Below are 15169 nucleotides of genomic sequence, written 5' to 3' on the forward strand. Positions count from 1 at the left end.
ACTCACTTGCCCCTTGTAGTGGGATACGATGGCCCCTGTACAGCCTGGAAACCCCCTCCTCTCAAGTCTGGAACTTTTCTTATAGATAGTTAACTGCCTTGCACAGCTGCACAATCAGTGCCTCCAAGTGGACTTTCCAACCCCAAAGTGGTTTGCTATGGACCTATAGCTATCTGGGGTGCCAGCTTCCAAACAGCAATAGTCACTCACTTCTGGACCAATATGGCTGGTCTGAATTGAGTGCTCTGGCACTGGAGGTTTGGAGCAAGCTCTTCACACAGCTCCATGAAGGTCTGTTTCCGCATTCAGAAGCTCTGCAGCCACTGTTGCTCATTCCAGAGTTCCAGAAAGATGCATTCCCACCATACCGTGCTGGTTCTCCTGCACCAGAAGTGACGGTCCATCCATGGCAATACTGGCATTCATCACATGTACCATGTGAGTTGAATGAACTGCCATTCACCCTCAAGGTCAGCCATCTTCAATATGTCAGAAAGTTCTACCCAAATTCCATCCAGCATCTCACCAATCACCTAATCCATTTGTCCCACAATACCGAGCTGGAGTAGAACCATATTGTCATCCCATTGCTTCTATGTCTTCCACCCAGTTTGGCAGCAAATAACAGTGAGGAGAGATGTGATCAGGGACTGCATAGCCAAATACATGAAAGCGGTGGGGTCAGTACCAACAACACACAGTAAAGCGGTTCCTAGAGCATCTCCTTCTCTGCACAGAACTCTGAGATACTGCCCCTAAAACGGTACGCTAACGTTGAGTAACAGAGGCAGCATGGACGCAGGTATACACATTTACACAGCACCATACAGGGAGTCCTCGGACTTCTGACACAATTTGTTCCTCAGAATTGCATTGAAATGTTGAAAGGCAAGTGGAAACCACTTTTCCCATACGAATCAATGGTATGAAGGGGGGTTTGGTTCCTGAACCAAGGCTTGATACACTATTTTCACCCTAATAACCCAGATTTCTGTACTAAATTACAGGTTTCAGAGTAGCAGCCGTGTTAGTCTGTATCCGCAAAAAGAAAAGGAGGACTTGTGGCACCTTAGAGACTAACAAATTTATTTGAGCATAAGCTTTCGTGAACTACAGCTCACTTCATCGGATGCATTCAGTGGAAAATACAGTGGGGAGATTTATATACACAGAGAACATGAAATAATAGCCATACACACTGTATGTTACCATACACACTGTAACAAGAGTGATCAGGTAAGGTGAGCTATTACCAGCAGGAGAGCGGGCGGGGGGAACCTTTTGTAGTGATAATCAAGGTGGGCCATTTCCAGCAGTTGACAAGAACGTCTGAGGAACAGCGAGGGGGGGGGGGAGAATAAACTTGGGGAAATAGTTGTACTTGGTGTAATGACCCATCCACTCCCAGTCTTTATTCAAGCCTAAGTTAATTGTGGCTGATGTGATTAGGCCCTATGATGGTGTCCCCTGAATAGATATGTGGACATATCTATTCAGGGGACACCATCATAGGGCCTAATCACATCAGCCACACTATCAGAGGCTTGTTCACCTGCACATCTACAGATGTGATATGTGCCATCATGTGCCAGCAATGCCCCTCTGCCATGTACATTGGCCAAACTGGAAAGTCTCTAAGTAAAAGAATAAATGGACACAAATCAAACATCAAGAATTATAACATTCAAAAACCAGTCAGAGAACACTTCAATCTCTTTGGTCACTCGATTACAGACCTAAAAGTGGCAATTCTTCAACAAAAAAACTTCAAAAAACAGACTCCAGCGAGAGACTGCTGAATTGGAATTAATTTGCAAACTGGATACAATTAACTTAGGCTTGAATAAAGACTGGGAGTGGATGGGTCATTACACAAAGTACAACTATTTCCCCAAGTTTATTCCCGCCCCGCCCCGCTGTTCCTCAGACGTTCTTGTCAACTGCTGAAAATGGCCCACCTTGATTATCACGACAAAAGGTTTCTCCCCCCCGACCCAGCCCCCGCTCTCCTGCTGGTAATAGCTCACCTTACCTGATCGCTCTCCTTACAGTGTGTATGGTAACACCCATTGTTTCATGTTCTCTGTTTATATACTGCATTTTCCACTGAATGCATCCTATGAAGTGAGCTGTAGCTCACGAAAGCTTATGCGCAAATAAACTTGTTCACCTCTAAGGTGCCACAAGTCCTCCTTTTCTTTGTACTAAGTGAGTTATAGATGACTAATGTTGCAACATCAACGTATTTACTGTACACTGTATTTTGTAAACAGCATTCAAATAAACATATAAACTCACATATGCTGCTCTGAATGCCTGCAACACAGGCTCAGAAAGCCAGGGAGAACAGCACGCATGCTGAACCTCAGCCAATCACTGTGCCAGCTTTCTGATTGGCTCCCAGCCCTGGGCTCAGCCAATCAAAAGCAAGCAGCAACCCTACCCGGCAACAAGCTATCCTACTGCCTCGAAGCCAATCAGAAGCGACCCCTTCCAGCTCCATACCACTATAACACAACCAGGAAGTGACTTCAAGCAAGTGTCGTAAGGGCGAAACAAGCATTGTAGGGGCGAAATGAGCAGTCAATCGAAAAGTGTCGTAAGTGGCGTCCGACATAATTTGGGTGTCATAAGTCCGAGGACTCCCTGTACTTGTGTCCAGCACAGGATATGTGGACACTTGGTGTGGGTATGGAGAGCATGCATAAGCAGGTATACGGTCCAGAACCTGAGAATGTTCACCAGTGTAGATATAGCCTAAGAGATTTGGGATCTTCCTCTTGGGAAGAACAGTCCAGAAGATGCTGGATTCCTTGCACATTTACTCAATTAAAGACTTGGTGATTTTCTCCTTTGAGGTGGATTGGACAAGGAGATTCATGGAGTATTTTGGACTTGAGTCTGAAATCTTTGGTGAGGCTAGGACTCAGCAAGCCAGACCAACAGCTGAAGAGGGCCAACTTACCCCCTGCAGAAGTGTCAATGGAGAAGTGTCTGGAGATGCAGAGGCCCCAACAAGGCATCTGAATTCTAACACCCTCCCCTTGGCTGAGTAAGGATCTGTGGGCTCAGAGTAACTCAGAGTAAGAATAACTGACACTTTCTGCTGCTGCTGCTGCTGAAAGTGTCTCCGCACACAGATGAAGAAGCTCTTCTGCTTCAGCTTGCTCCATTTGACACACTTTGCCATGACAATCAGGGAGGGGAGGAACAAAACAAAGAAGAGGATTTCAGTGGGTGCTCCCATTCATGGAATTAAGTCTCTGAAATTTGAAGCCCTTCGGCAAAAGGAAGAGTGAGGAAAGATAATTTTGCTTGCTACTGCCCCTAAAATCAACTGTAAAAGCCAGGATTGCAACACATGAGGAAGGTGTGCACAAACATCAGAGCCAGGGGTTGCATTTGAACACAAGTTCCCCAAATATGCAGCATCGGAATGAGTACTGCAGTGCACCAGGATGGCATCATTATGACTTTTCAGGAAAACTGACTAGAAATTAGTCTGAGAACTGTAAATCCCCTGCCACAAGTCATCTTCAGCTATAATCTTGACCTATGAAACAATCACTCAAAAGTTAATTTTATAGTTAACATGAAATGGTTCAAGTCTCATTTAAAACCATATTTTGGGAGACAGATGGCTAACAAATTAGTTGATCCCCAAGCTGGCAAGGACTATCTACATACTTACAAGGTGTTTTTTTCCCATGAATACATTTACTATTTGCAAGTCCAATACACAGCTCAACAATTTCAGGAGTAAATAAGAGGAAGTTACTTACCTGTAACTGGAGGTTCTTCGAGATGTATGGTTGCTATCTGTATTCCACTGAGGGTTATGTGCATGCAGTCAGAGTTGGAGCTTTTCAAAGTAGTATCGCTCGACGGTCTGCGCATGTACCCTTGTATTGCCTTGTGGTTTGGCTGGAGGCAATAAAGGGTGGGGCGGACCGACTGTGTCTGAAGTTCCTTCTCTACCACAAACTTACAGAGCCATCAGCAGAGGGGAAGGAGGGTGAGATTGGAATACAGATAGGGACTACACATCTCAAAGAACATCCAGTTACAGGTAAGTAACCTCCTCTTCTTCTTTGAATGATGGTCCCTATTGTATTCCACTGAGGGTGACTGACAAGCAGTACCTAGATAGGAGGAGGGTGTGAGGACGATGGCGGAACCATAGAACAAAACACCGCTGCACCAAATGAGATGCCCATCGCAGAGTCATGTACCAGAGCTTAGTGAGGGGAAAAGGTGTGCACCAAACTCCATGTGGCTGCATTACATATGTCCACAATGGGCATGTCGTTGAGCATGGCTGTGGTTGATGCTTTCGCTCTCGTGGAATGGATTCATATCCCATCTGGTGGGGAGTGCCCTGACAAGTGATGGCAGTTCACAATGCACCCTAAGATCCACTTAGAGATTATCTGGGTGGAAATGGCCTGTCCTTTAATTCTCTCGGCTTTGTGGACAAATAGCCTGGGAGACTTCTGGAAGGCTTTGTCCTTTACAGGTAAAAAACCAGGGCCCTACGCACATTGAAGGAATGATGCCACCATTCCTTGTCTGAGGCATGTGATTTTGGAAAGAAGGTACAGATGCTTGGGTTGGCTGAGGTGGAATTGGGAGACCACATTTGGCAGAAACATGGGATGCAGTTTCAAAGAGACCTTATCCTTATGGAATGTGGTGAAAGGGGGGTTGCCATCATGACTCCCAGCTCACCAACCCTCCTCACTGAGATAATGGCAACAAGGAAAGCGACCTTCATGGAGAGGTGAGAGAGAGGACAGGAGGCCAGCAATTCAAAGGGAAAGTTCATTAAAGAGGTAAGGCCTAGATTAAGATCCCATTGGGGAGTGATAGGCTGAATGGGCAGATATTTACAGCTTTCAGAATCGGGTGGTCAAGGGGTGGGTAAAAATCAAATGCCCTTCCACTGTAGAACTGAAATCACTAATTGCAGCTGCACGCAGTCTGACGGAGCTGAGAGTGAGTTTCGAGGTTTTCAGATAGAGGAAATAATCTAAGAGCATGGGGATGCCCACAGCTTCAGAGGCAAGACCTTGCTGTTGGGCCCAGGAGGTGAAGCGTGCCCATTTAGCCTGACAGAATCACAATGTGGAGTCCTTTTGGCTACTGGAGAGGACATCTTGCACTGCCAATGAGCATTCTCATACTAATGGAGGTATCCATCCAAACCATGCATCAGGAGTAGTCATCCAGATCCATGGATGCTAAGTCTGCCGTTGCGTTGTGTCAGCAGTTCTCCACTCCTGCTCCAGACATTTCTAGGTTGTTTTGACATGCAGAGAAGAGGAAACAGAATTGGCGAGGCCAGAACAGAGCGACCTGCTGGAGTTTGTGGAGGATAGAGTAGGAATGCGTGTGTGGGGGGAGGAGAGGTGTAGTTCGCCCAATCAACGACCAGCACATCACCCAGTAAGTGGACAGAGTCCTCCTCTGAAGCAATATTGGGTGCACCTGGTGTTGATGTGTGATGCAGAAAGGTCTCTGATTCATGTACCCCAGTAACAAAAGATGTCTGTGATTATCGTGCTGTGCAACTCCCATTTGTGGTCAGTTGCAAAGTTCCTTGTTGAATCTGCGATCACATTCTGGGTGTCGGGCAGGTAGGTTGCTGACAAAACATTGTGCGATGCACCATTCCCAGAGGCGAATCACCTCCATACACAGCACTGTACCTTGTGCCCCCTTGTTTATATAGTATAATGTGGTGGCGGTGGTGGTATATAACATGACGAGGACGTGACGATAGCGGATAACCGGTAAAAACAAGTGGCATGGTTTGCATATTGTCAGAAGTTAGAGTATGTTTATGTGCATCCTGGTCTCTCACATGGTCCAGGTGCCTTATGTCATGTGATCTCCAGTGTGCGTGCCCTAGCCTGAGTGATGCATCTGTTATGACTATAATGGTCGGTAAGGATGGGAGGAAGGGCATCCCAGAGCAGATTTGTAGTGGGTCTGTCCACCACCAAAGAGGAGAGAGAACCTCCAATGGAACGTTGAGTATGGTGCCCATGGATTGATGCATAGGACAACAGACTCTTTGCAGTCATAGCTGTAGACAGCAAAGGTGCAAGCAGGCGAAGGGTATGACGTGTACATCGCCATTGCCCTAGGAAGAAAAATGTTGCTTTCCCTTTATTTTATTTAGCAGTTTACGTTTTACACTGTACTGCACTTGCTTTTTTTTTGGGGTGGGGAGGCTGTCTCTGCTCCTGCCTGATTGTGTACTTTCGGTTCCAAATGTGGTGTGTGGTTGACTGGTCAGTTCGTAACTCTAGTGTTCTACTGTACAATGACACGTGTGGACTGCCGAGCAATGCTACTTTGAAAAGCTCTGGCTCTTGGTGCATAATACTCAGTGGAATACAATACAATCACTCAAACAAGAACTAGTTATATACAACTCCCAATAATACAATTACCTATGTTCAGATGCAGGCAATTTTTACTTCATTTATAGTATTACCCATGATGTGGGTCCTTTTCCACTTATTTCATTTTCCTTTTCCCTAAAAATACACTACATTGACATAAGTACCATAGAACCATTTTACAAAATATTTATTTTGAAAAATCACCCTGTACAAATTTAAGCATAACATTCTCAACACTGCAGGTTTATAAAAATGCTAACAGAACAGAAAGACTCAAATAAAACATTAAACTGATGTTTTTGAAATTACGAAGAAATTGAAACAGGTTCTTTCTGAGGAAGCTACAGTATCTATAGAAGTCTAATCAAAAGTATCAGACTGGTTCATTTTATAGCTCCTTTTGCTTTTCTTTATACCATTTACATCACATACATGTATCAATGGATGACTTTCCCCTCCTCTTTATAAACTTCCTTTTATACATAGTCAAACATTTAACTAAATATCCAAAATTGCTTACACTTTCACTGTACATAACTTGGGCTCCAAGAAAAGCCAGCAAATTTTTCATCATTTTTCTGAGTGCCTAACCAAAAAAAGTCATTGCTATACATTTTTGTTACAAAAATCTCTGTACAAACCAACTTAGCTGATGTAAATTTCTGAAAGGATTAAAACGGATAGTATTTAAACAGTTCACATGTCCCTTCATAGTAGTATAATGAAGGAAAATTTAGTAAAATTTCACCAAGTAAAATCAAAGATCTGGGAATACTGGTTTCTTAAAGTGTATAAAAAGTTTACATGCTGCAGATTTAGGATATGCCATTACTAAAAATCTAACAGTGCCAGTATTACAGCACTTGTTATCAAATTCGTCTGTACACATTTTAAGTCTCGCCCCCTCGTTTTAAGCTATTTGTGGAAGTTGTCTTTGAATAATAAATCAGCACATTTCTTTGTACATGAAATACCGCTGTCATGAAATTAACTTAAAACACTAAAATTGTAGTATTTCTGTAAACATGATTAAAATGAAGACTGATGAAAAAGGCAGTGACGGGTAAGCCATGGTTTGAAATGAATTCTTCACATTTTCTTCTTACCAGGATACATGGCTCACAACACAAGAGCAGCAAAAGAGAGATCTAAATTTCAAGTTACAGCCAAGGGTGCCAGGCAGGATCCATACGACAGAGATTATCCAAGCTATTTGCAGCTGCTACAAGAGTGTTGACTTTGCTTTCTCCTCCTTCAAACTGAGCAAGATTATGTAGTCGAGTCATGATAGCAGTAACAGCTTTTTGAACTAGTGAAACCAGCTGCTGACTGTCCATGTTTTCAGGTTGCCCGGCTGCTGAGAGTGGAGAGGAAGTATCCTCTTGTGTTTTCTTGTGCCAAGCAATTATTTCATCCCGTAGCACAGTTTTCAGGATGCCATCAACCTGCATGAAGGAGAAAATTAGATAATTATGTTTAACTAGAAGAAGTGTCAAGAGACTATAGTTTTTTAACTAAATTGTAATAAATTACATCTTGACATTTTGGTCTCTTTGTAATCTTAACCCTTTAGGGGCTGGTTGCTTCAGAGGACTAAGGCCTGGTCTACAAAACACGGTTATTTCGGAATTAACCGAGTTACTTCGAAATAAAACTGATTCCGTCCACATGACCAAACCAGTTTTTTCGATTTAAAAAGGGCTCTTTAATCAGATTTCTGTACTCCACCTCGGCAAATGGAGTAGCGCTAAAATCAAGATCGCAGTTCCGGGTTACAGGTACTGTGGATGGAATTCAACGTTATTGGCCTCTGGGAGCCATCCCAGAATGCTTCCTTGTGACCGCTCTGGACAACACTCTTAACTCCGATGCACTAGCCAGGTAGTCAGTAAAAGCCCCAGGAACTTTTGAATTTCCTGTTTGGTCACCATCAGCACAGTCCACCATCACAGGCGATCATGCAGAGTCCACCATCACAAGAGACCATGCAGTCCCGGATTCGCAGACAAGCTCCAGCATGGTCCGAATGGGAGGTACCGAGTCTCATCGCATGTTGGGGAGACAAATCTGTTATGGCAGAATTAAGTCCAAAAAAAAAAAAATGCAAAGACGTACGCTAAAGTCTCCAGGGCCATGACGGAAAGAGACTACTCCAGGGACACAGAGCAGTGTCGTACAAAAATCAAGGAGCTCAGGCAAGTGTACCAAAAAGCCAGGTAGGCGAACGGGCGCTCTGGGTCACAGCCCCATACATGCCACTTCTACTGTGAGCTGCATGCAATTATGGGGGGTGACGCCACCATTACCCCACCACTATCCATGGACACCTGCAAGGGGGGAGTAGCACGGAGCAAGGAGGATGAGTTTTTGGAGGATGAAGAGGAGGAGGAGGACAGTGCACAGGCAGCAAGTGGGGAATCCGTTTCCCCCCCCCAGCCAGGAACTATTCTTAACGCTGGAGCCAATAGCCTCCCCCCACTCCCAAGGAATGCTCCTGGACCATGACCCTGGAGAAGGCACTTCTGGTGAGTGAGAGCCTGATCGGAGCCACGTGGTGAGAGAAACCCAGCCGTGCTGGGCTGTTCGCTTTAAAGGGCTCATCCCTGCTCAGAGCCTCATCGTAGCCATGCAGTGGGCGGGGGGCGGAAGGAAGGGTGTTGTGTGAAGCGATCATCCCAGAGAGCCAACAGGCCCTCCTTTTATATGAAAAACCCACCAGGCATTGCTTCCTATGGGAAACGGCGCCCAGCAGTTTGAAAGCTTTGAAATGAATGCGGAAGAAGCTGAATCCCACATGCCCCTAGGGCTTACCATAGCTGCCTGCAAGCTGAATTCTGTTGCCCGGCCGCACGAGATGGCTTACTCACACCAAAATGGCAGGTACTTCAGTATAAGAGGCAAAATGCGACCTTGTACAGAAAGAACATGTGCTGTGTACTATGAATTGCCTGTTTCACTGAGAAAGAGTGTCCCCTTTTGTTCTCTAAAATGTATCTTTTAAAATACTACCCTCCCTTTTTCTCCTTCCGCAGCAGGTGCAAATGTTTCAACGTGGCCCCTATCTACTCTGCCCCAGAGGCTGGTCCAGATTAGAAGGCGGAAAAAACGAACTCAGGACGACATGTCTGCCGAGCTTATGCAGTCCTCCCGCACTGATAGGGCCCAGCTGAATGTGTGGAGGCAAGCAATTGCAGAGTCGCGTAAAGCGTTACATGAATACGAAGAGAGGAGGGACGTGCACAATGAGAGCAGGCAGGATGCTATGGTCAAGCTCATGGGGGAGCAAACTGACATGCTCCGCTGTATGGTGGATCTAATGCGGGAAAGGCAGCAAGACCACAGACTGCCGCTGCAGCCCCTGTATAACCGTTCTCCCTCCTCCCCAAGTTTCATAGCCTCCTCACCCAGACGCCCAAGAACACGGGGTGGGAGGCAAAAGGGATCCACACAGTCAACCCCAGAGGATTGCACAAGCAGCAGAAAACTGGCATATCCTAAATTTTGATTTAGTTTCTGGACTTGTCCTTCCCTCCTCCTCCACCCCCCAACCCAATATCCCCCCTCCCCCATCTAGCTTCTGATTTTTCTCAATGTTTTGTGCACCAAATAATAAAGAACGTTTTTTAAACAACTGTGACTTTATTTCCTTTCATATATATAGGGGGCGGGTAACTTTAAGAGAAACAAACAACTGTCACACCGTACCCTGGCCAGTCATGAAATTGGCTTTCAAAGCTTCTCTGATGTGCAGCGCGCCCTGCTGCGCTCTTCTAATTGCCCTATTGTCTGGTGGTGTGAAACTGGCCGCCAGGCGAGTTGCCTCAACTTCCCACCCCGCCATAAATGTCTCCCCCTTTTTCCTCACAGATATTGTGGAGCACACAACCAGCAGCAATTACAATTGGAATATTGGATTTGCTGAGATTTAACTGAGTCAGTAAACTGCGCCAGCGCGCTTTCAAACGTCCAAATGCACATTCTACCACCATTCTGCACTTGCTCAGCCTATAGTTGAACTGCTCCTTACTACTGTCCAAGCTGCCTGCGTACGGCTTCATGAGCCATTGCTTTAAGGGGTAGGCTGGCTCCCCGAGGATAACTATAGGCATTTCAAAATCCCCAACAGTAATTTTCTGGTCTGGGGAGTAAGTTCCTTCCTGCAGCTGTTCAAACAGACCAGAGTTCCTGAAGATGCGAGCGTCATGCACCTTTCCCGGCCATCCCACACTGATGTCGGTGAAATGTCCCTTGTGATCCACCAGTGCTTGCAGCACCATGGAAAAGTACCCCTTGCGGTTTATGTACTGGCCACCCCGGTGTTCTGGGGCCAAGATAGGGATATTCATTCTGTCTATCGCCCCGCCACAGTTAGGAAACCCCAGCACATTAAAGCCATCCACAATGGCCTGCACATTTCCCAAAATCAATACCCTTGACAGCAGCTGGTCAATGATAGCGTTGGCTACTTGCAGCACAGCAGCCCCCACAGTAGATTTCCCCACTCCAAACTGATTCCCAACTGACCGGTAGCTGTCGGGTGTTGCAAGCTTCCACAGGGCTATGGCCACTCGCTTCTCAACTGTGAGGGCTGTTCTCATTTTGGTGTCTTTGCGCTTCAGGGCAGGGGACAGCAAGTCACAAAGTTCCATGAAAGTGGCCCTTCGCATACGAAAGTTTCTCAGCCACTCAGCCACTGGGAATCATCCCACACCTGCAACACTATGTGGTCCCACCAGTCTGTGCTTGTTTCCCAGGCCCAGAATCGGTGTTCCACGGCATGAACCTGGCCCAACACCACCATGATCTCCCAATCGCCACATGCTGTGCTTCTAGGAACGTCTGTGTCCATGTCCTTATCACGGTCATAATTGCGCTGTCGTTGCTTCCTTGCCCGGTTTTGCAGGTACTGCACATACTGCTGGATAATGCACGAGGTATTTACAATGGTCAAAACTGCAGCGGACATCTGAGTGGGCTCCATGGCTATGGCGCCTGCATGGATAATCCTAGAAAAAGGGTGTGAAACGTAGGAGAGCAGAGTGGCAGCGGAAGAGGTGCTGTTTGGTTCATGATAGCCAAAAGAAGTGGGAAATGGTTGTCTTCTGTAGTTTTCATGGAGGTGGGAGCCCAGGACAGACGACATGGAGAAGCTCAGAAGTGTGGCAATAGCAGGAGAGCAGAGTTGGCAGCGGAAGCTGTGTTTCTTGGTTCACAATGGCTGAGCAGAGTTGGCAGCGGAAGCGTTCGATGAGGAAGAGAAAGAATAGATAGTAGAGATTACATAGGAAGATAAGAGGAAATGAGAGGTGGATTCATAGTAGCAGGAGAGCAGCGGTGCACCATCTGCTGAAAGCAGTATGGCATCTGCACGCCAAATAGGCGCGAAACGATTGTCTGCCGTAGCTTTCACGAAGGGAGGAGCGACTGACAACACACACCGAGAAACACCTGCGAGAATGTTTCTGCCCCATCATGCACTGGGAGCTTAACCCAGAATTCCAATGGGCGGCGGGGACTGCGGGAACGCTACCCACAGTGCACCGCTCTGACATTCGATGCCAGCCTTGGTACTGTGGACACACTCTGCCGAATTCACACGCTTTAGTGGGAACGCAGAAGACCGAATGTATAAAATAGCTTCCGAAAATTCCAATAGAATTTCGAAATAATTTCGTACTGCAGACGTACCCTAAGACTTTCAGTAAGCTTTAAGTGTTGTTTAACAAATTATTTTGTTCTCTAAGAGAGATTTTTTTTTCAAAAAGAATTTATAAAAAGCTATGAAGTTTCCCCTACAAATTATTTCTCATAGCTGAACTACAAAACCAAATACATTTTTACACACACACTATTTTGTATGCATCACACACATTTTTGCCCAACAAGAACATGAAGGTTTATTTCAGGAAAAATATTGTTCTGGAATAGAAATAACTAGCTGAATGATATCAGATATGACTCTTACCACTAAAGTCTGGAAAGGAAATTCTGGTCCCACATCCTACCCACCTACGTAAATGCAGCATATTTCAGCTGAACGTAATTAGTAGTTATTGTCCCACAAGTTGTAATTTCTTGTTTTGACTTGTTTTAACTGTGGATTTCTGAACTGAATTTTTAAAATTTCAACTAACTGGCATCCTACGGACACCCTGTTGTTACTGAGAGGAAATACACAAAAACACAGTTTTCTATTTTCCCTCATCCCTTAGCAGCTCATTTCTTGATAGTAAGGTATAAATGCCAGCAGTCTGAGCTTTTGATGCTAAGAGTTATAGTTTATAAAACCAAGTCTTTCTAGGCATCCCAGGTATCTCTAATCAAAACAGTATTTTGAAGAAAAAGAATTAAAGGAATTCAGCTTACTAAGGTTAAAAGCCAAGCCACATTTTCAAAAGTAGTCAATGTTACTAGGTGCTCGATTTCAGTGTTACAAGTGCTGTGCTTCCATACCTCCAAATAAAGTCAAGGGGAGTTGTGGGTGCTCAGCACCCATGAAAGTCAGGCTTATGGTGTTTCCAGTTGTACATGCAAAAATTGAGACACACACACATTGAAGGCCACATCTGAAAATTTGTCTGCATGTATAAACATGGCCTAAAACATATGTAAAGTCAACCTGTAAGTGGCTTAATTATGGAAAAACACACTGCACCTGCTTTCTGTTCTACAAAGATGGAAAATTTCACATCAGGAACTCACCTTTACCCATTTGAATTTTAAAGGTAACCAACACACACTGTATGAGAATGCCTAATTGCTAAAAAAAAAAAGTAACTACAATGTGTTTTGTGCAATGCTGTTTGGTGCAAATTGCTGCCTAACTGCAAGATGTCTCATTTTTGTAAAGCATTAGAATTTAAAAGGAATTAAGCCAATTTCTTTAGTCAAGAGCCAAAGTCCATCAAAGCAACAATGTATTTTCAACATCCTACTCTGCTAATGAGGTGTCACGATGTTTTTCTATTCACAATATACTCTTAAGGATCTAAATGATGCTATATTTGTCATTTTTAGATTTTCAAGGACTTACAAAGCTAGGATGATAAAAACAACTGGTTCATATTAATTTGATTGAGCAAACAGTGAATTTAGAGTGAAATTATTCCAACCTTACGTATTCTGACTAAAACTACAGAGATTTCAACTGGCCTTTGTATTGGTGCTGATGTAATATTTAAGAAGCTATTGTGGCGTTCTCAGAATCTCTGAAAAATGGTTACATACCTGCTCAGTAACTGATTTTTTTTTGTTGGTTTTTTTTTGGATGTGTTGTACATGTCCATTCCATTTCAGGTGTTTGCATGTCATTTCACCAAAGCTTGAGATCTTTTTCCCCACAGTGATACCTGATGGGTGGTGCTTGCATCCACCACACGTTCGTGCTGATAGCTGAGGGTATAAAGGGGCAGAGCCAACCGCTCCCCACAGTTCTTTCACACTGGAGGCCTATATTTTCTTGTACTCAAATGTAGAGGGGAAAGAGGATAGGACATGTGCAACACATCTTGAAGAGCAACAGTTATGAAACAGGTATGTAACCATTTTTTCTTTGAGTGCTTGCACATGTCCATTCCACCTCAGGTGACTCTCAAGCAGATCCAGGAGGAAGGTATCAGAGTCTCCCTAAACAAGGACTACACAACACCACTCTCCCAAATCTAGCACCATCTCTTAAGGCCTGGGAGACAGCATAATGAGTGGTGACGGTATGAACAGATGACCAAGTCGCAGACCTGTAAATGTCACTGATGTTTGACCTAAGAAAGCACTCAACGCTTCCTGAGCTCTTGCAGTATGTGCTAAAACTCTGAGGTGGTTGGACCTTATCAATATCATAGCAAAGATAATACAGGAGGAGATCTTCTGCAAAGAGACCCACTGACTCTTCACCTGGTCATCAAAGGAATTAAATAATTGCAGAAACATTAAACTGTTTTTTCCACTCCAGGTAAAAGTCTTAGCCTATGGACATCCAAATTATAGAGTGTTTCCTTGTCTTTATGAGAGAGTGAGGTTTCAGAAAAAAGGTAGTTAAATATGTAGGCTGATTCAGATGAAAATCCAATACTACTTTAGTGAGACATTTAGGGTGCAGACGTAAACTAACTTTATCTTTATAAAAGAAACCAAATAAGGAGGATCAGCAACCAAAGTCTGTAGTTCTCCTACCCTCCTGGCAGAAGTAATGTTATTGATAGGAATGCTATCCCCATTGAGATGAGAAAGGGGGCACATACAGGCTCAAAAGGGGGTCCTATTAAAATTGATAGAACCAAATTTAAATGACATGATAGTGTGGGATCAATTACAGTAGGGAAGAGTCTGTACAATCCTTTCAAAAATCCAATAGTCATAGGGTAGGGAAAAAAATCTTCCGTCTATAGGATGGAATGAGGAGATAGCTGCCACATAAAAACTCAGGGAATTAATAGAGAGTCGTTTTACCTCTAGGTGAAGCAAGAAACCCAGAATAAAATGTATGGGAGCCTAAAAAGGAGAAGTACCTTTCTGCTGGAATCACATGGAGAATCTCTGCCATTTCCTGAGGTAAATATACCTTGTGGAAGAATTCCCACTATTTAAGAAAATGTTTTGAACCACAAAGGAACAGTTAGCCACCAAATATCCAAGCCGTTAGATGTAGGCTCTGAGAGTTGAGATGCAGTGACTGGCTGTGGTTCCGTGAAACTATATACAAGACTGAGGGAGAGATGTGGGATCTCGAACTGAAAGACTCAACAAGTCAGAGAACCAAT

At 44.4% G+C, this 15169-nt stretch overlaps 1 protein-coding gene across 19 annotated transcripts in view; it reads right to left on the minus strand.

Moving 5' to 3' along the window:
- Positions 1-6463: 6463 nt before the first annotated feature.
- TRRAP (transformation/transcription domain associated protein) overlaps positions 6464-15169 on the minus strand; it is a 154701-nt gene continuing 145995 nt past the window's right edge. For all 19 annotated transcript variants that reach the window (XM_073362108.2, XM_078854548.1, XM_073362109.2 and 16 more), the window contains one exon: positions 6464-7855. In XM_073362108.2, the coding sequence (XP_073218209.1) occupies positions 7571-7855 (285 nt within the window). In that variant the 3' untranslated portion in view covers positions 6464-7570. The remainder of the gene's footprint in view (positions 7856-15169) is intronic.

Source organism: Lepidochelys kempii, chromosome 10, assembly GCF_965140285.1.
Source record: "Lepidochelys kempii isolate rLepKem1 chromosome 10, rLepKem1.hap1, whole genome shotgun sequence".
NCBI lineage: Eukaryota > Metazoa > Chordata > Testudines > Cheloniidae > Lepidochelys > Lepidochelys kempii.